The sequence below is a fragment of the Heteronotia binoei genome, chromosome 15, assembly GCF_032191835.1.
Source record: "Heteronotia binoei isolate CCM8104 ecotype False Entrance Well chromosome 15, APGP_CSIRO_Hbin_v1, whole genome shotgun sequence".
Taxonomy (NCBI): Eukaryota; Metazoa; Chordata; class Lepidosauria; order Squamata; family Gekkonidae; genus Heteronotia; species Heteronotia binoei.
This window is the reverse complement of record NC_083237.1, coordinates 28087197-28113300: the sequence shown is the minus strand read 5'-3', so window position 1 is coordinate 28113300 and position 26104 is coordinate 28087197. Positions and strand designations below refer to the sequence as shown.

General features: G+C 43.0%; 1 protein-coding gene across 1 annotated transcript in view; it reads left to right on the top strand.

Moving 5' to 3' along the window:
• The window catches only part of LOC132583340 (uncharacterized), a 163631-nt gene extending 137759 nt beyond the window's left edge, over positions 1-25872 (top strand). The window contains exons 21-23 of the mRNA XM_060255003.1: positions 21417-21484; positions 22824-22920; positions 25667-25872. Of these exons, the coding sequence (XP_060110986.1) occupies positions 21417-21484; positions 22824-22920; positions 25667-25864 (363 nt within the window). The 3' untranslated portion in view covers positions 25865-25872. The remainder of the gene's footprint in view (positions 1-21416; positions 21485-22823; positions 22921-25666) is intronic.
• The last annotated feature ends 232 nt before the right edge of the window (positions 25873-26104 follow it).

The window sequence follows — 26104 nt, the reverse complement described above, 5'->3', positions numbered from 1 at the left end:
TGTTCTATAGATGGTATGTAACCCCACAGAAATTTTGTAAAATGTACTCTACTATGTCTAGCAAATGTTGGAAATGTACTAAACATGTTGGGTCTTTTTATCATATGTGGTGGACCTGTGAGGTGGTGAAAGATCATTGGAAGATGGTTCATGAACTATTACAGAAAATTCCAAAGACACAGATTCAATTTAAACCAGAATTATTTTTATTGAACATATATCCTAATGATTATTCGAAAGAGATGAGACATTTGCTGGCGTATGTTATTATAGCAGCTAGAATTCTTTGGCACAGAGATGGAAACTCCAGGAAATTCCCATGAGATCGGACTTGATAGGAAGATACTGGAAATGGCTGAGGTGGACTATTTATCTTAGTTATTGGCTGGGAAATCTAAAGAAGTAGCAAGAAAACAATGGGTGGAGTTATACGCTTGGCTAGATGCTCAAGAATCTTAAGACTCTTTGGCATGAACTTTTATCTTCTTTTTCCTGGAACATGTATTACAATAATAGTTATATTGGTATTTGAAACCTAATTAGATATCTTAAATGAAGACTTACATTTGTTACAATATGTTTAGTTGTGGATGATATAGTGTAAAGAAATAATAGCATCTGACAAGATTGTATTTTAAGACAGCATTTTTCATGTAGATATGATTATTATAACATTGACATTTGTATTTTGAACTTTCCATTCCCCTCTTACCCATTCCCCATATTTTTCTGGAAAACTAATAACATTTTCAACTGGAATTAAAGATATTGTAGCTTCTTGCCATGAAGCTGGTATTTGAGCTTCCTCTTGAATCCTTTTGATAAGACGTTTAAATGGCAACAGCAAAGAATCTACATAAGCTTTATAGAACTCTGCAGGTAAGCCATCTGGACCCAGTGCTTTACCATTCTTTTGAGATGCCATTGCGTCTCCCACTTCCCTTATCATTATTGGTTCATTTAAAATGTTCTGTTGTTCTTCTGTAAATTTATTAAGATTGTTTTGTTTAATATATTCCTCTAAGTATCCCTTTTGGACTTATTTGTCTCATATAGTCTTTTGTAAAATTTTCCCACAATTTGATGTATCTTCTGTCTTTGAAATCTCTCTTTATTATTTTCACCTTTCAATACTGGTATTGTTAGAACATAAGAACATAAGAGAAGCCATGCTGGATCAGGCCAACGGCCCATCAAGTCCAACACTCTGTGTCACACAGTGGCAAAAAATTTTATATACACACATACACTGTGCCTAATAGCCACTGATGGACCTGTGCTCCATATATTTATCTAAACCCTTCTTGAAGGTGGCTATACATGTGGCCGCCACCACCTCCTGTGGCAGTGAATTCCACATGTTAATCACCCTTTGGGTGAAGAAGTACTTCCTTTTATCCGTTTTAACCTTTCTGCTCAGCAATTTCATCGAATGCCCACGAGTTCTTGTATTGTGAGAAAGGGAGAAAAGTACTTCTTTCTCTACTTTCTCCATCCCATGCATTATCTTGTAAACCTCTATCATGTCACCCCGCAGTCGACATTTCTCCAAGCTAAAGAGTCCCAAGCATTTCAACCTTTCTTCATAGGGAAAGTGCTCCAGCCCTTTAATCATTCTAGTTGCCCTTCTCTGGACTTTCTTCAATGCTATAATATCCTTTTTGAGGTGCGGCGACCAGAACTGCACACAGTACTCCAAATGAGACCGCACCATCGATTTATACAGGGGCATTATGATACTGGCTGATTTGTTTTCCATTCCCTTCCTAATAATTCCCAGCATGGCGTTGGCCTTTTTTATTGCAGACGCACACTGTCTTGACATTTTCAGTGAGTTATCTACCACGACCCCAAGATCTCTCTCTTGGTCAGTCTCTGCCAGTTCACAACCCATCAACTTGTATTTGTAGCTGGGATTCTTGGCCCCAATGTGCATTACTTTGCACTTGGCCACATTGAACCGCATCTGCCACGTTGACGCCCACTCACCCAGCCTCAACAGATCTCTTTGGAGTTCCTCACAATCCTCTCTGGTTCTCACAACCCTGAACAATTTAGTGTCATCCGCAAACTTGGCCACTTCACTGCTCACTCCCAACTCCAAATCATTTATGAACAAGTTAAAGAGCATGGGACCCAGTACCGAGCCCTGCGGCACCCCACTGCTTACCGTCCTCCACTGCGAAGACTGCCCATTTATACTGACTCTCTGCTTCCTATTACTCAGCCAGTTTTTGATCCACAAGAGGACCTGTCCTTTTACTCCATGACTCTCAAGTTTTCTAAGGAGCCTTTGATGAGGAACTTTATCAAAAGCTTTCTGGAAGTCAAGGTAAACAACATCTATCGGGTCGCCTTTGTCCACATGTTTGTTCACCCCCTCAAAGAAATGTAACAGGTTAGTGAGGCAAGATCTTCCCTTGCAGAACCCATGCTGAGTCTTCCTCAATAACCCGTGTTCATCAATGTGCCTACTCATTCTGTCCTTGATAATGGTTTCTACCAACTTTCCCGGTATTGAAGTAAGACTGACTGGCCTGTAATTTCCCGGATCTCCTCTGGAACCCTTTTTAAAGATGGGGGTGACATTTGCTACCTTCCAGTCCTCAGGAACGGAGGCAGATTTCAATGAAAGATTACAGATTTTTGTTAGAAGATCCACAAGTTCAACTTTGAGTTCTTTCAGAACTCTCGGATGTATGCCATCCGGACCCGGTGACTTATTAGTTTTTAATTTGTCTATCAATTGTAGGACCTCCTCTTTTGTCACCTCAATCTGACTCAGGTCTTTCAACACTCCTTCCAAAATTAGTGGTTCTGAGGAGGGCAAAAAGTTCTCGTCTTCCACAGTGAAGACGGAGGCAAAAAATTCATTTAGCTTCTCAGCCATTTCCCTATCCTCCTTCAGTAATCCTTTTACCCCTTGGTCATCCAAGGGCCCCACTGCCTCCCTGGCTGGTTTCCTACTTCTAATATATTTGAAGAAAGTTTTATTGTTGGTCTTTATGTTTTTTGCAATATGCTCCTCATAGTCCCTTTTTGCCTGCCTGATCACAGTCTTGCATTTGATTTGCCACAGCCTGTGTTCCCTTTTACTAATCTCACTTGGACTGGTTTTCCACCTCTTAAAGGAGTCCTTCTTACCTTTTACAGCTTCCATTACTTTGTTTGTTAACCATGCAGGTCTTTTCTTATGCCTGTTTGTGCCTTTCCTAACTTGTGGTATGTATTTTATCTGAGCTTCTAGGATTATATAATGTTCTTTTGGCATTTGCTTTTCTCAGTCTATAGGCCAACCACCTTCCAGGTTTATTACCATGTTCAAAAAAATTCTGTCTAGCAAATCTTTTTTCTCCATTTCCTCTACCAGCAGCAGATTAAGTTGATGTATTTTTTTGACTTTATTTTGAAACTCTCGTTTTGTAGGTTGTGTTTTTAAATTCTTTTCAGCTTCTCCTGCTTGCAGCATTAGTTTTTGGAAACTCAGTTCTTTCTTTCTTTTTCTTAGCACTATATCTGATTGCAAGCCCCCTGAAATGTGCTTTGGCGGTATCCCAGACCACTTGCAACTTTATATCTTGAGTTATATTCTGTTTGAAAAAAGATTCCATTTCTACCTTGGTTTCTTTAAGAAAGTCTTTATCTTTTAAAATTGAAGTATTTAACCTCCAAGTTCTTCTCAGTTGAGTGCCTTTGAGTTTTACCATTACAGGACTGTGGTTGAATTTCAACTCTTGGTTGAATTTCTGTCTCAGCTAAAACTTTAATCAGGTCTGTGGACAGCCAATACATATCAATTCTTGACCACAATTGGTGGCTGGCAGAGTAATATATAAAATCTTTTGAATTTGGGTATCTTGTTCTCCATGCATCAACTAACTCTAATTCTTCTACAAGCTTCCAAAAACTTGTTGGTAGTTGAAAACCTTTAGCTTTAGTGTGGTTGTGTGTTTTTTTGTCCAATTGTCTATCAGAAACTGCATTAAAGACTCCTACTAGACAGTATTCTGCATAGCCCATATTTAGTAATCTAAGGTGTAAATCTTTGAAAAAAATTTCTTAATGATCATTTGGAGCATAAATATTTCCCAATAATTTTTTTTTTTATTATCCACCTCAACTTCCACTAGTAAAATTCTTCCATCTTCTGAAGCATACTGTAGCTGTGGATTAAATTTGTCCTTAATATATATTGCCAGTCCCCTTTTCTTTTTATTTATGTCTGTCGCTGTAAACAAATTGCCAAGTTTCTTATTTTTTTTAAAAAAATGTTGATCTTTTGCCAAAATATGAGTTTTTGGTAAGCAAATTATATCAATTTCCAGTTTTGCTAATTATTTAAAGGTCTTCCTCCTTTTTATGGGAGAATTAAGTCCATTCACATTAATAGAAATTATTGATGCCATTATGGGTTTTTCTTATCATTATCTTTTTTATCTTTTTTGGTCTGCACTCTTGTTGGGTATTTCCTTTCTCCACTTGGGTCCTCTTCATCCTCCTCCTTTTTCTTCTCCTTTTTCTCAACTTTCTCCAAAACATTTTGGGCTTTAAAGATAGAATTTATCCTATATCTCTTCTCTTCATACGTAAAAAGCAGGCCTTCCGGCATTAGCCATGTGTAAGATATTTCTCTTTCTCTCAGAAAATTTGTCAAAGTTTGATAATCTCTTCTCCTTTCTTTAACTGGCCATGGAACCCCTCAGAATTTTCACCATATTTCCTGCTATTGTCACTGGTTTATCTTTCGCTTGCTTCAGAATGTTGTCTCTAGTCTTCTTCCTTATGAGTTTCAAAGGGATTTCGCTAGGTAGTTTATTCCGCCTTGTGAAACTTGATGGGAATCGCTTAACTTTATCAAACTCTTCAACTTGTCAGGTGTCACCTGTAAAATTTCTGCCAGGGCTTCACTTAGTATTTTCTGTAGATCTTCAGCTTTTTCTTCCAGTACATTTTGAAATCTCATCATGTAGGCTGCTCTATCTATCTCTAACTGTAGAATTCTACTATCATATGCTTTCTGTTCTTCTTCCAGTTGCTCCACCTTTTGTGTGTTGTCTGTCACCTGTGTGTCTAGGACCTTTAAAGCTTTATTGATCTCTGCTGTCTGTTTTCTATTCTCTTGTAGTTCTTGTTTAATTTCTGCCATCTGCTCTCCTATATTATCTACTTTACCAGTCAATTGTGCTATGGCAGTTAGTAGAATATTTTGCATTTCTTTCATGTCCCCCTGCGTAGCTGCAGGTGTAAACTTCCCTAAACCAGATGAATAACTGGGTGAAGGAGTTGGTGGTTTACCTTCTTGGTTCTCTTTTTTCCTTGGTACCTCTTTAAAGCCAATAGCAGCTTTATTTTCCATCCTTATTAGTATATTTGCACTCACAGCCACAAATTTTGTGTATTGCCCTTTAACTAGCTTGTTTTGCAAGACAATGTTCCTATTTGTGTTAGTTGAGCTAGTATCTAACAAATAGTATCAATATTATACAAAGATAATAGTTCGTTTGAAAGTAAAGCCTTCTTGCTTCTATCAACAATTTAACAGGCCCCAAACAGTGATAAGCCTTATGTTAAAGCCTTTTTACCACAACAATCTTTAGTGTCACCTAGCCTAAACAATTCAACTCACAGAAACAGTTCACTGTAGTGCTTTCTCAGAATAAGTAGTTCAATGGAGTTGAAGTCTTAACAAATTCATCCAATTATTTCAAGATATAAATTGTAATCCAGGGCTGAGTGCCCAATTTATATAATCCACAGGCAAGAACACAAATTAAAAATAACTGGAAAAGATGAAAAATGAAACAATCCGGATGAACCCAAGAGAAAAAAAATAAAAAATCCACAAGGAGAGAAAAAAATGAAGAAAAATAAGTGAAAAAATATTCCAAACATATGTTTAAGGATGAATCCTTCAGGTAAAGCCACAAGTAATAAACACACAAGAAGAAAAATAAACCAAAATTGGAAAAAAAAATACAAAAATCACCTTCAGCCAACCAACTTTTTATAATCCATTAATGAGATGAAGTCAAAGAAAATACTGGTAACCATATCCACCATCAAAAATTTATAATCCACTTAAAAACTTCACAGCTGTTCTTCCAACAGTCATCAATATAGCTGTATTTTATAATCCACTGCACAAGCCGAGTATGACCCTGAATGTATATTTAGCCCACACAGGCTTATTCAGGCTACTTCCCTTCAACACAGCCATCAAACTCCTTCCTTTTTTTATATCTTTAAGAGTCACAAAGTTTTGTACAACACTGTATTCGTCAATTCTTTAGGACATTCATTAGCTTAACAGTCTTAACTCAAGAATTCTTACAGCAACTGTTCTTCTCATCCGTATATGCTTGCAAGTAACTTTCCAACAGCAAGATTTTCCTCCCCAAAAGCATTCAGGACAAATCAGTTCAATTCAGACATCAAGTCTTTTTTTATCTTAAGAAACTGGTGTGAGTCAGTCATATTTTTCAGGACAACACTAGGAAAGTCACCAAGTTAGGCAGGAACTTTTTGAAGCCTTGAAAAAGTTAAGAAGAGAGCTGGGTATTCCCCCTCCTTTCTCTTCGCCTTTGCCTCCATCCATGCTCCACTTCACTTTCCACTCTCAAGCCCCTGGGTTTCACAAATCTTGCTCCAAAAGTTAAGTATTAGAAGGAAAGAAAAACTTACAATTATCCCAGAAGTAGTAAAGTCTGATCTTGTCATGCAGAAGAACTTGATAGGAGAGAAAGAAGAAGTCTGGCAGTCAACCCTGATGCCATTTATAAATGGCTATCGGGGCAGTGAGGCTTGCAGCGATGTTGGGCTCGGGAGACAGCCGCCGCTGAAAATCTCAACCCTCAACTCAAGCTGCCTGCCTTCTGGGATCCTTCCTGGGTCCCAGACTCAGGTCTCCCCATGAGGAGGACCACTCTATGGCATGATTAGAGAGTGGCTCTGGACCAGCCAGTCCGAGTCGCTCTCAAGATTAGGTCACCGAAACTGGAAGTCCTCATCCACTTCTCTTTCAAATAGATTCAGTTCCAACAAACTGGCAGCCCTGCAGTCTCCAACTTGAAAAGATATACACACAGAAAATTAAGGTAACAAAGGATAATATTAAAATAAGAATAGGGAAGAATTGATCCATGAGTATCTGGGGCACTGGGAGGGCTGTTTTTTGAGGTAGATGCACCAAATGTTCAGCATAGCATCCAGTGCTACTACTCAAAACACCAAGATTCAAAACAGTTGGACCAGGGGTCCATTTCTATGAGACCCCAAAGAAGGAGCCCCTATCCTTTATTGTTTCAAATGGAAGGAAGGCATTTAAACAATGTGCAGTCCCTTTAAATGTGATTGCCAGAACTCCCTTCAGAGTTCAATTGTGCTTGTCACAACCTTGCTCCTGGCTCCACCCCAAGGTCTCCTGGCTCTACCCCCAAAATCTCCAGATATTTCTTGAATCAGACTTGGGAACCCTATTCCCTCATGAATAGTTGGGAAAAAGCCACCTTTGCAATTTCTTTAATTTTAAAACCATTATTTACCATCAGCAGTGCAGAGATTAGAGTAGTATTTGAAGCAGCAGCTGCTTAACTGTTTATCTCAGTCAGCTCCGTGGGAAGTAAGGTCAGAGCGTAGGAAATCTGAAGTAATGAATGAAGCAGGCACCCAGCAGTGGGCTCCTGGCTTTAGGCAATTCAGGAAACACTTAATTGCTTCCGGAATGGCAAGAAAGAATAAGGAAATTTCTTTGAAGAGATTTACCACTACGGAGATAAATAGAGAGAGAGGGGCTTCTTTGACATAATGCCAGTTGGTCATTGCTTGGTTTTTTATGACTGTGTCATAGCTGCAGGATTGGGTTGGGAGGGCAGACTAGACTGCCATGGTGCCCCATCTACAAGTCACAGAAGCCTTGTGGATGGACGGTGAAGCCTTTAGGGGAGGGACGGTGGCTCAGTGGTAGAGCATCTGCTTGGGAAGCAGAAGGTCCCAGGTTCAGTCCCTGGCATCTCCAAAAAGGGTCCAGGCAAATAGGTGTGAAAAGCCTCAGCTTGAGACCCTGGAGAGCTGCTGCCAGTCTGTGAAGACAATACTGACTTTGATGGACCAAAGGTCTGATTCAGTATAAGGCAGCTTCATATGTTCATATGTTCAAGCCTCCTGTCAAGAAATTTAGCATTTCATCAACCATGTGTGGATTTGTCTGCATCATTACCTGGAAAATGACAATACCCAATTTCTAAGTGTGTGGGTTGCTATCAGCTTAAGTAAGCCTAGAGACCATGTTCTTAATGGTAAACACTTGTAAAATAGTAAATACCTGTGAACTGTCAATTCCAACTGACAGGAGGCCATCTAATCTGACAGGTATTTTTCAGAAGATCTAGATAGGCCCAGCTAAATTGGTTGTTTTGTACCAATGATTGGTTGCACAATTCTAGCTCTTTGATAGTCAGTCAGGAATATAAGTGGATTAGTAAAATATCAAAACTCAAGAAGAGGAACAGAAGATCAGTGCTGGCGCTAGGGGTTCCGCTGCCCTAGGCATGCCCCCCAATGTGCTCCTAAGGGGGGGGGGATATTCTTCACACACCGGTGATGACATCATTGCTCCAGCCAGCAGGCAAGCCAAGAGCCCCGTGCAGCACACACAAGTGCTGCCACATCACCACTTTTCTTCACAGGGCAAACGTTGTCTGTGCTTGTCAGGGGCTTCAAAGGAAGCCTCTGAGGAGAGCCCCGTTTTACTGCTGCCCACTGCTTTCAGGTTGAAAGTGGCTGGGTGGGCAGCACCTTCCCATTGCACTCATCAGTTCTGACTAGTGCAATGGGAAGGTGTTGCCACCCAGCCGCTTTCAACCTGAAAGCAGAAGGCAGTGGTAAAATGGGGCTTTCTTTGGAGGCTTCGTTGGAAGCCTCCGACAAGCACAGGCAACATCTGCCCTACAAAGAAAACTGGCTCTTGGCTTGCCTACTGGCTGGCAAGATTGTGCCACATAGGAAGGGGGAGTAAGGGGGCACCCAGCAGCACTCCCTGGCAGGATGGTGCCCCAGGCAGTCACCTACCCCGCCTACTCCCACGCGCTGCCCCTGCAGAAGACATTCTTGTGTCTGGGGCATTGCAGTTGACTAAAATCAACAGAAGCAACCACCTGGTAACCAGAGGACTGTAAGAAGCTTGATGCTCTGCAGAAAACCTTGTGAGGAGAAAGCTGCAGTTGGAACTCTTCAGAGAAGTTCGTGCAATTGCCTCAGTGCTTCCACTGTCCTGACTTGAACTGTATTGCTGAGAGAGAAACCGCAAGCAACCTTGAGAAGCTGCTAGCTGTAGCAAGTATTGGCTAGGATAGCTAGTAAAGTTTTTTGTTTCTGTGTTTCTTGTTTAACTGCACACCTCTATTTTTTATTCTGTCTTGTAAATAAACTGCATCTTATATTTTAAGTGGAAGGAGTTCTGGTCCTCATTACTAGTCTAATTGGGTGAATTTGCACTAAGCAGCAGACAAAAAGGAGGGACGGTGGCTCAGTGGTAGAGCATCTGCTTGGGAAGCAGAAGGTCCCAGGTTCAATCCCTGGCATCTCCAAAAAAGGGTCCAGGCAAATAGGTGTGAAAAACCTCAGCTTGAGATCCTGGAGAGCCGCTGCCAGTCTGAGAAGACAATACTGACTTGGATGGACCCAGGGTCTGATTCAGTAGAAAGCTTCATATGTTCAAAAAGGAACCCTCTATTTTTGTTAATGGGAATTTTTCTTTAAATTAGAGATTCTGGATACCTCCCAGAAATGTGATGTTTTGACACCTACTACCGTCTCTTCTCTTCTCTTCTCTTCTCTTCTCTTCTCTTCTCTTCTCTTCTCTTCTCTTCTCTTCTCTTCTCTTCTCTTCTCTTCTGCTTCCACCACCCCCTTATTTTTATCCACCGTCCCTCAATTGCACCCAAGGCTACTACCACCCCCCTGGATTGTTCCAACACCCCCCAGGGGGCAATATCACCCACTTTGGGAAACACTGGTGTAGGCAATAGAGCAAAGGGCGTCCGCCTGCCTCAACTAAACGCCTGGTGGAGCAGCTCCGTCTTACAGGCCCTATGGAAAGGTAACAAAAGGAAATGGTAGCAAATTCTTCTGCTGCACTCCATCTGTCTTTCTGGGCGTCTGACCATGGGAACATGCAAGCAAGGCGGGTTGGTGGTATGAACCTGCCAATCTGCTCTAGGTGCTCACCAGTATTCTTAAAAAAAACAAAACCCTGCCCAGATCAGTAGGGGGGGAAAAGGAAACCCAAACTGCACTAAGGGGGTGGCACACAACAACTATATGAATGTGCCAGAGTGCCCCCTGTGTGATATACAAGTGCATTGTGCAGGAGCATCTGATCAGGATTTGGCTGCGTCTGATTGGGATTTGTTACTATAGAGTTTTTACCCTGAATGCTACAACATCCCCATGCAAAGTGTCCAGTGCAATGATGTAACCCAGAAGTGACACCTTCGCACCAGGCATGTTGCCTGATGATGGAGCTCTTTGGGGGCAGGGATTCTCCTGGTGGCCCACTATGTGCCAGTGGGTTGGGGGCCTTCAAACCAAGGGAAACTCCTGGCAGGAGCTTGAGCCCTGGGGGGCAGGGGGGTGGAACCTGGAGAGGGTGAAGTCGGGGGAGGGGAGAATCCTCATCATGGTTGTCATCTCATAGAGTCCCCACTCCAAGCAGCCATTTTCTCCAGAGGAACTGGATATTGATTGTAGTTCCAGGAGATCTTCATGTCCCACCTCGCAATGTCCTGGCAGTGCTCTTTTGCTGTGGAATCTGGTTCAGTCACAGTTAGAGCTGCCAACCTCCAGGTGGTGATTGGAATCTCCCAATATTACAACTGTTTTCCTGGCAACAGAGATCAGTTCATCTGGAAAAAATGACCACTCTGGAAGGTGGACTCTGTGGCATTACACCCCACTGGAGTCCCTTCCCTCTCCAAGCCTGTTCCTGCTCAGGCTCCATTCCTAAACTCTCCAGGTATTTCCCAAACTGGAGTTGGCAACCTTATCCACAGTTCCTCCAATCCAAGTATCAATGGTGAAGTGAAGTTCTGAGGGCCCCAGAAAATTATTTCAGCCAACAAAATGAGAAGAAATTAGATGGAATGAAAATATACCACATGGACCTAATTTACTTAAGGGAGTGATTTTAATAACAAGAGGATGGCAGGAAAGACACACCTTAGAGGAAATTAGCTGAGCACTGGGAAAAGAAAAGCAGCCTTAGAAAGAATAGGAATCCAGTGGTAGTTGCTTTCCTCATAGCTCCTGCTTTTTCAGCTCAGGCCTTCCAGGAACAAAGCTGTAATGTGGGCAAAACAGAAGCTTATAGAAAGCCTCCTCCCAGTCGTCTTCTTCCAGTTCAATGATGACCAGCCCTCATGCTCCACAGCCTGCCAAGGTGACGGAAAACTAGCTGCATACCCTCCTCCAACATACAAATCCAGCAGTTACTCCACCCAGCAGTTGCTCCACCCAGCAGTTTATATTCCCAAACTTGATGTGGATTTTAGTGATTAAGAGAAACTGAGGCAAACAGCTGGAATGGCAACTGGTCTGCGTTACCAAGGCAAGGTGGTGATCGTGACTGGTGGTACCTCAGGCATTGGTCTGGCCATCGTGAGAGAATTTGGTAAGAACAGAGAGAAGTGGGTATAGAGGAGGGGAAAATTTGTGCTGACAGGCTGGTGTTAAAGTTTTCCTCCCTATTAGGGTTGCCAGGTCCCCACTGGCCACCAGTCGGGGTGGGAAGTAAGGTTGCCATCTCCAGGTTGGGAAACTCCTGGAGATTTGCGGATAGAGCCTGGGGAGGCCAAGGACCTCAGTGAGGTACAAATCCATACTGTCTACCCTCCAAAACATTCATTTTTTTCCAGGAGAACTGTCTGGAGGTGAGCTTTAATTGCAAGGGATCTCCTGGTGCCCCCTGGAGGCTGGCATCCCTGCTTTATATCAGGGATGGCCAACGGTAGCTCTCCAGATGTTTTTTTGCCTACAACTCCCATCAGCCCCAGTCAGCATAACCAATGGCTTGGGCTGATGGGAGTTGTAGGCAAAAACATCTGGAGAGCTACCGTTGGCCACCCCTGCTATATATCTAATCTGGGGTGGAGGGGAATTGGGAGGGAGGGAAATATTCCCTTTATATCCTCAGTGGCATTTTTATTAGTCCTGCAAAAACAAAAAGGACTCATGTAGTAGTCCCTTCGGGCATAAAGCCTTGTGGACTAGACTTTGAGGTGCCACAAAGCTTTTCCCAGTGTTACCAAAAGTAACAGGAATTTATACCATATCTGTTTTCCAGAGTTGATTCTTTGCATGGAAAACAGATGGCAAGAACTACCCTGACTACCTGTGATTCAAATTCTGGGAATCTGAGGTTGCGCTTTCTATTTTCGGAGCAGGAGAATCTGCACCTACTATGTGTCAACCTGCTGTAAAATTCTTGAAGTCCAGGCTGCCAGAATACAAGGTGGCAATCTGACTTCTGGATGCACTCTCAGATGCGAGGACAGCGAGCCTGTGGCGGGAGGCGCCTGATGCCTGTCCAGAACAAGACAGATAGCTTTTTTTTCAAGCTGGGTCTCAGAGTTGAGGAGGCTTCCCGTATGAAATGCCTGCTGGGGAGGTTGTTGTTAATTTGTGTTGTGTTTGTGTGTGTGTGGCAGCCTTTGTTACTGACTTCACCAGAATGAGCTGATGCCCAAGAAGACCAAGCTTGTGTTGTTCTTTTAAATGTTGAAGGGGTGGGGGGTTTCCCCCCAGAGGTGGAGTCAAAGGGGAGATATGTGGCCTTCAGGCCTTCTTTGCGGACTTTAAGGTTGCCAGTCCCCAGCTGAGGGCAGGGAATCCCCTGGTTTGGAGGCCCTCCCCCCTTCAGGGTTGGCAGAAAGTGGAAGGGGCACTCCTTTATACCCTATGAAGACCAGTCCCGATAGGGTATAATGGAGAATCTATCTGGGAGTATCTGGGACTCAGTTGGGGCTGTTTTTTGGAGTAGAGGTACCAATTTTTCAGCATAGCAACTGGTGCCTTTCCTCAAACCCGCCCCCCACACATTTCAAAAAAATTGGACTGGGGGTCCAATTCTATGAGTCTCAAAAGAAGGTGCCCCTGTCCTCCATTATTTCCAATGGAGGGAAGGCATTTAAAAGGAGCACGGTCAGTTTAAATGTGGTGGCGGGAACTCCCTCCGGAGTTCGGTCATGCTTGTCACAACCTTGCTCTTGGCTCCACCCCCAAAGCTCCCAGATATTTCCTTTACCTGGCAACCTAGTGGGTTTCCTGAAGGAAAGAGGATAATCATGTGGATGTCCCTTTCACAATGATACAGCTGTATCATTGTTTAAATTATTTTGTTTGTGTATTTATTCATTAATACCCCACTTTCCCCTCCCAAGTGGGACCCAAAGTGGCTTACAAGATTCTCCCCTTCTCCAACCAATCTGAAATTATCTTCATGGAGAGTGAGGGGGGGGGGGCTTCTGTTATCATCCCAGACAGTCTGATGGTCTGTTCTTGGCAAGAAGATCTGCCTACAGAAGGCTGCCCCTTCTGAGAATGAAAATAATTGTTTTTCCCCTCAATATGGGCGTTTTCGCACAGCCCTGTGCAAAAACGCCCTATGTTTGTCAGTTGTTTTGGAGACCAAAAGAGGGGAAATGGGGGGAAATGAGCTTTTAAAACCAATCAATAGACCTTGTGATATACAACTCTCTCTGTGTTAAGTTTCTGACTTTTGCCTTGCATTCTCTTCTGTCCTTGTCCTCCAGTTTGCCAGGGAGCCAATGTGGTCTTCTGTTCAAAAGCATCTGAAGGTGAGTCTAGAACACTTTCCCCTGCCCCACCATGGCCAGGTCCCCTTGTTTGTTTTTAAAACATAAATGCCACCTCAACAGAGAACTTTCTTGTAGCAGTTTACAAAGTTCAAATTGATAAAATTTTAGCACAGCATAAAAATTGTGAATTAAAGTAAAGATTAAAAACCCAGCCACTGGAAAACCCCACCAGAGAATTACAAAAACAAAACATTTAGCAGTCTAAAATGATTTTCATAAGACAGGCCTCAGGCTAGAATCAGGCTATAAAAACAATTGTAAAAGAACAGCTCCTTAATTAAAAGCTGAGGTAAAAAGAAAATTTTTGGCCACATGAGGCCCATGAGAGGAACGTTCCATAGGTCAGGTTCCACTGCAACCTCCTTTTCTGTGATGGCCACCCATATCACCTCTGCAGGCACAGAGAGCAGAGCCTCCGAAGCAGATCTTAGCTGTGGAGGAGGGGGGGGGAGGACAATACAGGGGGAGGCAGCCCTTCAGTGGCCCTGGCTCTATGCCATTGACAGCCCTGAAGCTAAGAACCAGAACTCTGCATGGAGTGTCCCCAGGAACGGATGAGTGATCAATGCAGAACTTCTAGTTCAGGAGTGATATGATCTCAGGATCCAGCTCCTTACTTCACTGTTTAGAGTATCTCAGAGCAGCAAACATAAATTAAAGATGAGGTTTAGGGTAGCAGAGTTGGAGATGAAAGTGAATGGGAATGAGAAGACTGTGGTCAAAGTGGCATTTCCCATCTTCTGCGCAAGCCCTGAAAGAGAGAGAAGACAGGAAAGGGCACAAGTGGAAAGGAAGATGGAAGAATAAGGCTCTATTCATTCTTTTTTAAAAAAGGTTTTATAAATTTATTGAGAAAATGCAAAACAGTACATAATACAATGTCTCGAAAAAGAGTCAAGTTACAGGAGTCTCTAGGAATAGCAAACAGAGATTTACAGTCACTTATACAGGTATTGACTAACAGAATATAAATATGGAAACTAAAGCAGTGCCTCAGGAGGACGCAATTTGAGTTAATAGGATCATAAAAGGAAAATAACAAAACTATGACTGGTCAGCTGAATAACAACCAAAATAATAAAAAATAGTAAAAGTGATAAAGACATTTATATTGCAAACTGCCTGCAATTAGAATAACAATAATGAAAGCAGAAGTAACAAAAGTAAAAAGGAAGAAGATATTACAGGAAGGTGAGGCTCTATTCATTCTTGAGTAGAGTGCTGGCAAATGCCCCCAGAGAAGGAGGCAGATGGTGGAAAGTAGGATCATCAGTTCTTTGTTCTGCATATGATCTATGAACTCTAGGGCTACTAAATTCCCAGACCAGGCGGGGGTTCTCCCACGCTGGAGGTTCCCAACCTACCAGCCCACATTGGGCCAGTGGGGGGATCCTTCCCTGATGTTGCCGGCGCAATGACATCACTCGGAAGTGACGTCATAGCACCAGTGATGTCGCGCACCGGCTGCTCTAGAAGTGTCCGGGAAAACTCTATGGTTTTCCTGGACACTCTAGCAATTTGGAAGGAAAACTCTATGGTACCATATTTTCCCTCCCAAATTGCTAGAGCATCCAGGAAAACAACAGAGTTTTCCCGGATGCTCCTAGAGCAGCTGGCACACAATGTTGCTGGTGCGATGACATTACTTCTGAGTGACATCATTGCACCACACACACTTTGCGCATGCAAAAGCAGTCCCCCGCTGGAGGCTGCGGGGGACTTGGCAACCCTAGTGCACTCATCAGTTACCAGGTTCTTCTCTTCCCCTGTTCCAGTAGGCAACACTAGATGGGATCCCCCTCTCCAAGGAGCTGATGTTTGTTTAGTTTGCAGCCCTTTTAGCCTGCCCTTCTCCAAATGGAGAAAACCACCAAGAGAGAAGAGCAACAGTCTTCAAGTCATTTCGCAAACATGCTTGTGTGTTCTTGCAGCCTGGGCACAGGTGGAAAGGAAGATGGAAGAATAAGTCAAAGGCTGCACAAAAAAGGCATGATTTGTCCTGCTGACAACTGTTCTGTTCTATCCCCTTGTAGTGAAAAAGGGACAAGAGATTCAGAGGGAGCTGCAGGCTTCCGGGTGCCCAGGGGAGGCTTACTTCCAGGTCTGTGATGTTAGCAAGGAGTCAGACATTAAGGTAGGCTAAAAGTGGGTGATGAGTGGTATTTCTTTGGGGGTTCTTCTTCAGCATCTTGAAATGTTATTTCATCTCATTTTGTGGAGTCTGACAATGGGCAGGGCTCAGAGGCTGATTGCAAACCTTGCCTCCTTGATTCTGGGCCCAGTCAGATCAGAGGTATTATAGCAGAGAGCATATGCAGCAGTAAGTACACTGAAATGGTTAAGAGCGAAGAAAGCTTTATTTGTGGAACTAACAAACTGGATAGGAAACTTAGTTATGTTACCAGGTGAGAGACAGAGACTTCTAGACTGCAGTTGTGCACACTAAATAATGCACTTTCAATCCATTTTCAAGTTCATACAGTAAAATCCAATTGGAAAGTGCATTGAAAGATGAATAAAAGTGCATTATTTAGTGGGTGTGATGGCAGCCCAGACTTCTTCTTGGAGGAAAACCTCAGAATAGCATTCTGCTGATGAACAAGAAGTGCCTTTAGAAAGGAGGTACTCCCCCTACAGCCCTCTGTGGCTGGAGCTTGCACTCTGTCCCCCAGCAGGATGTGGCATTGTCCCCCACTCCACTTCTCTGTTCCCCAGGCTCTTTTGCTACTCATCCTTCCTTGTCTCTTGCACTTGCTCTGAACACCTGGAACAGGTGCAGCCCAGGATAGTTCTAATCATGGTCACTTGCAGCTCTGGAATGGCAGGACCCTCAATTCTGTTGTTATTGTCCAGTTTGAAGTCCAGCCAGAGACTGGGCACAGTCCACTTAGTCTTAGAATAACTTTATTTTACTCCTCATGCATCCAAAGTTATCATTAATTTACAATCCTACTGCTGACTGGGTGAGAGAATACATCTTCAGTGTTATGAGTGCATTAAGTGACTTATGGTGAAAAAAGAGAGGATCCTGTTTGCCTCAGTTGCCACTAGTGATTACAAACAAAGGGCACATTAAAAAAAAACTAATAAAACTTTGTCAGGCTTTGCTAGGTGACCAGAAAGGGATCTTAGATAAACCAATAAAGAAGGATGTCTCAGAACATTTGACCTAAGGATGAAACTAAACTATAATTCCCATAATGCATTAATTTACAACTAAAGGACTTATTTTCTGCTCTAATACAAATGCTTTCTATATGTATCCTACTGAGGCAGTAGAGTTATCCTTACCTTGCCTTAGATCTATCTTCTTCCCTGTTTCTGCAGAAGTTGATTCAGGTCACCCTAGAACATTACGGATGCATGGACTGTTTGGTGAACAATGCTGGATATGGTGAGTGATTTTTCAGACTTTGGGGGTCTGGGAAGAATCCCTGGGAGGTAGGTGTCTGGGTGGGAGAGCATTTCTTGTTTATTCAAAAGCCAGAATGGACTTATCCAATAAAGGCTTTGAAGAACTAGAGCTTTGCAGGTGGCTGTTTCCAAAACAACTAAAGATATTACAGTAACCTAATAACACATAATGTACAGCCCTGTGGTGCAGAGTGGTAAAGCTGCAGTATTGCAGTCAGAGCCCTCTGCTCATGACCTGAGCTGGATCCCAGCGGAAGCTGGTTCAGGTAGCCGGCTCCAGGTTGACACAGCCTTCCATCCTTCCAAGGTTGGTAAAATGAGTACCCAGCTTGCTGGAGGGAAAGTGTAGATGACTGGGGAAGGCAATGGCAAACCACCCCATAAAAAAGTCTGCTGTGAAAACGTTGTGAAAGCAATGTCACCCCAGAGTCGGAAACAATTAGTGCTTGCACACCTTTACCTAATAACACAGCATATTTAGATTAAGCTCTTGGGACTTGCCCCATGGTGCAGAGTGGTAAAGCAGCAGTGCTGCAGTACTATGGTCTGAACTCTCTGCTCACGACCTGAGTTTGATTCTGGTGGAAGCTGGATTCAGGTAGCTGGCCCAAGGTTGACTCAGCCTTCCATCCTTCTGAGGTTGGTAAAATGAGTACCCAGCTTGCTGGGGGGAAAGTGTAAAAGACTGGGGAAGGCAATGGAAAACCACTCCGTAAAAAAGTCGGCCGTGAAAACGTTGTGAAAGCAACATCACCCAGAGTCGGAAACTACTGGTGCTTGCTCAGGGGACCTTTCCTTTCCTTTCCTTTCCTTTCCTTTCCTTTCCTTTCCTTTCCTTTCCTTTCCTTTCCTTTCCTTTCCTTTCCTTTCCTTTCCTTGGGACTTGCTTCCCTGAGGCCCCATGTTTTTCACACTAATCACTTCCAAAAGAAATGCCTCTTCATTTAAAATGAACCCATTTTTGGACTTTGCTGTTTAAGGAGGTAGTGAAGGCCTTTACTTTAATTGGAGGCTTACATAGATTCACAGAGAATGTGTCCATCAGTGCCAATGAGCTACAATGGTAAATGTAACCTCCATATTCAGAGCCTGTAACTCTTGGAAGACCATTGGCAAGGGATTGTATTGGGTTGCCAGCTCTGGGCTGGGAAATTTCTGGAGATTTAGAGGTAGAGCCTGAGGAAATTTCAGTGGGATGTAATGCCACATGCTCCAATTTCCAAAGCAAGCATTTCTCCAGAGGAACTGATCTTTGTAGCCTGGGAGATCTCTGTGTGTCATTTCGGCTGGCAGCCCCAGGGCAGTAACAAGGAGAGTCTTGGGCCTTCCAGAGCATATGGTTTGCCTTGTGTTAAAGAGACTTTGGAAGCACTAGTCAGACACAGTAGGGCTACTGTTACATCCAGATGATCTGATTATTATGTTTGACTTTTGGTCTCACTCCAAGCAGTATTACTTTAACAATAAAACAAGTGTGAAACCCATCAGCATATTCCAGGGTGAAGCTCTCTTGCTGTTTGTGTGTCTTGCTGCTTGTGTGTAAAACCCACTTCCATTTCAAATCCTCTTGCAAACAGATAATTTGCAAACAATAGATGAAGTGAGTTCCCAAGACTTCCGCGACCTCATGGAAGTCAACACTGTGGGTGGTTTTTTAGCATCTAAGGTGAGTGTTTCTAACTTCTAAGGAGTTTCCCTCTTCCCTGAGGGCAGCTGGCTTCATCCAAAGTTGAAAGTCCAGTGGAAAAAGTCTGGGTTGGTACTCGGAGGTGTAGAGCTGTACCTGTGTCTGTCAATTCTCTGCTGTCCAAATCAGAACAATGGGGACAAGCCAGGGCTTCATTGTTACCCAAAAAGGCAGTCTCCTAATTAGTTGGGGAAATTAGCTTAAAGGAGACAAGATCAAGAACAAGAATGGGCAACTGGGATTCACCATCTGTGATTACAGAGATTTTTCACTTAAGAGAACTTTCAAATAAACCAGGCAGATGTTCATCCGGAAAGGTTTTTATTTAAAAAAAAATGAGCAAAAAGCTTACACACAGAGAGAAAAACACATACAGGGCTAGCAAAGAGAAACATAGGGAGGAAAGGGGAAAAGTGATTTCAGGGAAGGGTAATAATTACCAGTCTCAAAGGAAGGGGTTTGTGGAAGCAGGGAAATGGCCAGCATTTAGTGAAGAGACAAAGAAATCCAATGAAGTGGAGGTATGGGAGTCACATACATGCTGTACCAATGGCAGGGTACTCTTGATACAGGGCTCTTGATAAACATGCTCTTGGTCATGTTGATGTATTTGCAAAAAAACAAACAAAAAAACCCACCCCATACTATAGTTTGATGGGCTTTTTTAAAGCAGAAAAAGGTGTGAAAGGGGATTGATGACTCTGCAAATACCGATCTGGAAGAGCTAATGGGTTTGGTGAATAGAATTAACTGTTTATTAACTGTTGCTGACTTAGGGAAAGTGGGTGCAGAGGAAGTAATGTTGGAGTTAATAAGATTAGTCCAGGGTGAGTCACTAGATCCTGATGGACCCATTGTCCCATAATTATGCATCTTTCTGAGGTATGGAGGGGGGCATTGATCAGCCAGCCACTTCTAATGCACCTCCTGAAATACTTGCCCACACTTGTTTCTGACAGGCATCCATTTTGTTTCATTTTTGGGTCACGTAGTGTCCTATACTATGATTTTGGAATGATGTTACAGGGATGCTTATTGTTGTCTGTCTATTAAAACAGCTCCTCTGTGGGAGGAGAGGTCTGACATAGCTGAGGACCAGTTTTGCACCCAAAGGGTTCATCCCTGCCATCTCCAGTTGCAAGGACTTCTGCTAGCCTTGCTAGGAAGGGTTTCTGCCAGTGGACAAATCTGAGCTATGGCAGCTTCATTATGTTCTGTTTTGAGATCCAGCACACTGTTTCTGTTTGTCTTTTGTGTACAGTATGCGCTGCCCTACTTACGGGAAACAAAAGGAAACATCATCAACATGTCCAGTATTGTTGGTGTCATAGGGAAGAAACATGGTGTGCCGTATGCTTCAAGCAAGGTAATCTTGACCCAAGAACCAAATCCCTTCTTGCCCTTAATGGTGCTCTTGAGCCTTTAATAGCAGCTTGGCTGGCAGATGAAGGTTTGCACAGCATGGAGATGGCCAGTGATAGCATCTTTACTCTCTGTGCTTTGAAAAATTCCACCTGCAGGCTCTTGTAGATCAGGTTGCTCCTAAAGTCACAGGAGGAGGCCAAGTTGGTATTTTTTTTCCAGGTCAGTTGTCAATTTTCATACAACCAGTTTGTAATCAGTAAAGTTGTAGTGGAAAATCCACTTGCTTACTTTTCATGATCAGAAAGTTTTGTAGAAAATATTCTTGCTTTTGTTTCATGATCAGACTGAAAAAAGCTCACTTAAGCCTCAAAGGCAAAAACATCCTGCATATTTCAATCTTATGTGAGAACCCCAAGTAGGGTGGCAAACCGCTTAGAGAAAATGAAAAGCCCTGTCCCTTAAACAGAGGCTTCATGAGAATGTTATTTAGAAGACAATTTCATTTCCATCCATGCCATGAAAACTTTGTTCTCAGCCTGAACTCCAGGAGACCAGATTTCTACTTCTCTGCTATAATCCATCCATTTACTAGATGAGAGCAAACTCTCCTTCAGGTCCCCTGTGTTCAGTTTCCCGGACAAGGGATCAGACTAGGATATTGAGGGCCAAACTGCCCCCCCCTGAGGAATCTCAGCCCTCCTTCCTCTATTTCTCTTGTCCTGAGAGAACAGATCTTTTTGGTGGATGGTGATGACTTGGGTGCTGAAACTCAACATTCAGGGATCTGGCCTATGACTCCCAGTCTTGTCTTTTTTAGGACTGCCAAGATCAAGACTACACTACTGTAGGGCAGTGTACATTGATCTCCCCTGTACTGTGTCTTCTCCAAGGTTTGCCAACAGGCCTTGAGAATAATCACTTATCCTTTAGTAAGAGCAAAGCAACAACATGGATTGTAGACATTATTTATGTCTGTATCAAAAAAAATCTTTCTCTTAATGCACATCAGCTTGTAAGAGGAGGAGGCCAAGTGTTTCATGTCAGTTGGCAATCCTGCTTGTTGTCCATTTATCTTACAGGGTGCTCTGATTGCAATGACCAAAGCCCTGGCCATCGATGAAAGCAAATACGGAGTACGAGTCAACAGGTAAAAGTGATTATGATCCATACTGAGCTCTTGAAGAAGAGTGTCCTTTTCAGAATACTACCAGGAAAGAAAGACAGGTCCTCCATACCTCCTGGGCGGTAGCTTACAAATAGAGATACTAAAGGGAGAACACAATAATAACAGGTAACTGGTATTGTAAGCGTCTAATCCAGACTAGTGGGCTGGGTTACTTTTTCTGGAGAAGATATAAGTGGTACATATTTTTTTTCCCATTCCAATGTTGTTACTTGTGTATGCATAAGCACATAAAAATAGACTGAGCACAAAATATGAAATCTTCTAGAATTAAAATTTAGGAAATGAATCCCATTGTTTCAAAATCTACTGGAAAAATCTGTTTTTTTCTTGAGGCCATACAGAAATATCTTTAAATATAATAGTGGACACTAGCATATGTGATACCATTAGGATGGCCAGCTCTGGGTTGGGAAATACCTGGAGATTTTGGGGGTGGAGCCAGAGCAGAGGAGGGACCTCAATAGGATCCGCCTTCCAAAGCAGCCATTTTCTCTGGGAGAAAGGATTCTGGTCATCTGCAGATCACATGTAATACTAGGAGATCTCCAGGTGCCACCTTTGATGTTGGCCACCTTAGATACCACCAAAACAGCAAAACTGGTGAACCTGCAGATAGGAAAGGTGAGGGGTGTCGTGTCTCTATACTAGTGGGTCTCCCCAGATGTGCAGGAAAGTACAGCTTTGTCAATTAAATAGAAGAAAAGTAGGAGACTGAGGGGAAAAGCTAGCTTGAAAGAGAACCGAATCTGCTCCAGGAAGCCCAGAATGTAAACAGCAGCTTAGAGTCAGTTAAAGGGGAGAAATGGGGCAGGGGAGGAAGACATCAACCTGGTTAAGTCCTCCCCCTGAGAGCTTTCAGAATCCTGGAGGAGGAAATTTGGTGACAGAGATATTACTTTCAAGTTGTACACCCCCCCCCCCCCGGTAATTCCTTGCAGGTCCTCAGCTTGCGCAACCAACCCTCAGTCAGGTCCTTTAAAAGGGGGATTTAAAAATGGATGTTTGCTACTACTTTTTCTTGTGCTGTGAACAAATGATTCAGTTCCCAGTGGACTGAAATCTTGGGGCCTGCATTTCATGCTGTATTTCTCTGTGACATATAAATGAATAGTCAGGCTGAGGATTGTGGGGTGAATCCATTTATATAGTGTGTTTAACTCAAAGATTGTCATGGAAGCTGGCATCTTTCTGGTGATAAGAAGAAAAACGTTTCTTCAAAATTCATTCACTAAGGGGCATATTTCTGGATGCTTCATGGTATCCTTGTCCCTTTTTAATTTCCAAACATTTTGAATCCTAGCATCTCACCAGGTTATATCTGGACCTCTTTGGCAAAAAAGTTGGCAAATCAGTCACCAAATCCAGAGGCAGAAGTGCAGAAATACAAGGACAGTCAGGCAAGTGTCTTGTGGGGAAACACGAATGGTGCTGCTGCAGATGAATGGTTCTCCTTAAGGTTGCCATCCTTGGGCTGGGGCCTAAAGTTCTTCCAGTAGGACAACTCTTCCTTTTACTATATTGGAGAACTTCTGGCCAGTCTTCAATCTTCCATGCTTGGGCAAGTTGCTTGGGTAGGTTGTTGCTTCTCAGTGCCAGGGGTTCTTGGAAGAGACTGATTTTTCTGTACCCATTTCAACCAGGATTTGGAATAGAGACTACTTTGGACATCTTGGTTGATGACCTCTATTGAGAAACAGATAGGTGGAATGCAATTCTTCTAGTGCTGCTGGATTGCTCAGGGGCCTCCAGTACTATCAGCCATAGTATCCTATTGAGCTGCCTGTCAGCACTAAAACTAAGGAAGCCCATATTATGATAGTCTAGTCCTGGAGGCGGGTTGGTCTCAGAAGGCAGTGCTGGGGGATTCTTACTCTGTCCTGTGGCTGTTGGCATTTGGGGTTCTGCAGGGTTTGAATGTTTCCCCCATGGTGTTTAATATCTTTATGAAACTGCAAGAAGATGTAATCAAGAAGTTTGAGCTGCAGCATCACTAATATGTGGACAATATCCAGCTCAACCTTTCTTTCCAACCTGAAGATGGGAAGATGCTGTTGATGTTCTGACCTGGTCCTTGGAATCTGTAATGAGCTGGATGAGGGTGAACAAGCTGAAACTTAATCCTGATCAGACAGAGATTCTCTGGTTTAATAGAAAGGTAGACCAGGGCCTTTGGATCTCTCTTGTCTCAGAGGGAGGTTACACTCTCTTTGAAAAGCCAGGTTCACAGCTTGAGAGTTCTACTTGACACAGCAGTCAACATTGAAAACTAGGTGACTGTGGTGGTTCAGAGTGCTTTTCCCCAGGTTTGGCTGGTGCATTAGCTGCATCCATTCCTGGTTCAATCAGATCTTAGCCACAGTGATCCATGCCTTAGTTACATGTAGATTGGACTACTGCATTGCGCTCTGCTTGGGGCTACCCTTCAAGAGTATCCAGAAGCTGCAGCTGGTGCAGAACACAGCAGCTAGACTGCTGGTCGGGACCAGCAATCCAGAGCACATTGCCCCAGTACTGCAGCATTTACACTGTCTACCAATGCACTCCCAAGGCCAATTCAAAGTGTTGTTTTTGACCTCCAAAGCCCTCCTGGTTGGGATTGGAGAATCTCCTTCCCTCCCTATCTATCAAACAAGCTCCTTTGGTGGGTACACAAGAGAGAGCCTTTTCAGTGGCAGCCCCACTATTGTAGAAAAACTTCCTCCCCAGATAGGTCCAACTGGCCAACTCCCTTTCAATCTTTAGGAGGTGGTGGAAGACAGCTGTATTCAGGTCTGCATTTGATTACATTACTAGCAGTCCTAAATTGTGATTTTTGATTTGGGTGAGTTTTTTTAAAAAATGTTTTCTATATTATTTTAATGATATCATAAGCTATCAAGCACCATGAGGATGAAAAGTGGCTAACAAATATTTTAAATAAATGAATATTCTCCAGGCAACAGTGGCCAGGTGAAAACAGCAGCCCAGGTGGGCAGGAGAAACAGAAGTCCTAGAGTGGCTGCAGAGGGTGGGTGATCGTAGGCTTCAGCTTCCTTTGTACAGGAAGAAGCATCTCTGCTGACCTCCTCTCCAAACTTTGCAGTCCCCAGGCACTTCTACATCTTCCAAGATGGAATTGAGAGTCTGACTTCTTCCAGATGGTAGCAGTCAGCATTCCCTCTAAGTGTTTTTAGCCTCCAGCTCCAGATTTTTAGCCTCCAGCTCACACATTTTTGCCTTAGCTCAGGAAAAATGGCTCCAGAGCCCACTAATTGATGCAGTAGCTCACAACTTTAATGCCAGCAGCTCACAAAGTAGAATTTTTGCTCACAAGACTCTGCAGCTTACAGGGAACATTGGACTAGCAGTAAGAAGGGCTATGTATAAAAAAAAATGTAATAGAACAAAGTTGGATTCCAGTAGCACCCTTACAACCAGCAAAGTTTTATTGGGAATATAAGTTTTCATGTGCAAAAAGCACACACCGGACAACATCATGGGATGGAATTAGCAGTCCTACGTATATAGAGAGTGGGCAGTGAATTAGTATGCAAAATAATGCAAATGTTTTTAGCAGATTAAAAGAACAATAAATTGGGATCTGGTAACTCTTGGTTTAAGTTGATTAGGCAGAAAAAACAGCAACAGCAATAAACGTTGGAACTGGAGATTGATACCTATGTTATTAGGTTCCTTAGTTGTTAAGAGTAATAAATTAGAGTCTGTTGTGATGTTCCATTGGTTTCCTCTAAAGCATGGGTTAAAATAACATTTTTTGTGTAGAATGAAGCTGGAGCCTACTCTGTTCAGATATTAATACAATAATACATTAGAATACAGTAGATGTATACCTCTCAAGTATGGGTTAAACTAACAACATCCTTTTCTACAGCTAGTTACGTCAGAGAGATTTCTACATATTGTAATTCCAAGTTGTTTTGAAACTTGGAACAAAAACCTTTCCAGGGCTGAACAGGGTTTCTTATCTCATTACATATGCTAACCCATTCTTACCAAGTAGAGTTATATATCCACTGTATTCCTCTGTATTTCTCTTTCAGAATAGTGCATCAGAATAATGTCTGTGCTCAGAATAATGATCTTACCTCCCAAATGACGAAGATAGGATTCTACATCTATCTGTCTTGTTTTGCACATTTACAGTTTATGGGACGTTCTGGGACCCCGGAAGAAGTGGCATTGGCTGCCCTGTTCCTTGCCGCGGATGCCACTTTCTGCACAGGTTTAAACCTTGTGGTCAGTGGTGGAGCTGAACTTGGCTTTGGGAAGAAGAACCAGGTGGATCCTAAGCCTGAGCCAGGTGCAGGTGCAAAATCACAGGGTTCCTCCAGCAAGAAATAGAGCTGCAAGGAGGAACTGGGATAAGAGCAATGAATACAGGTGTCATTGATTCAAAGTCATCCCTCCAACAAGAGCTCCGCAAAGATGTAGTAAAAGAAAAAACAAGAGACGTTAGTGTTAGCCTGGAATAACTCAGCAATGAAACCCACTGGAGACGCTGGGGCCAGTCAAGGATACACACCATAAGCTGACACACAGGACATTGTGAGCAGAAAGAGGATGGCCATGTGCATCACCTCT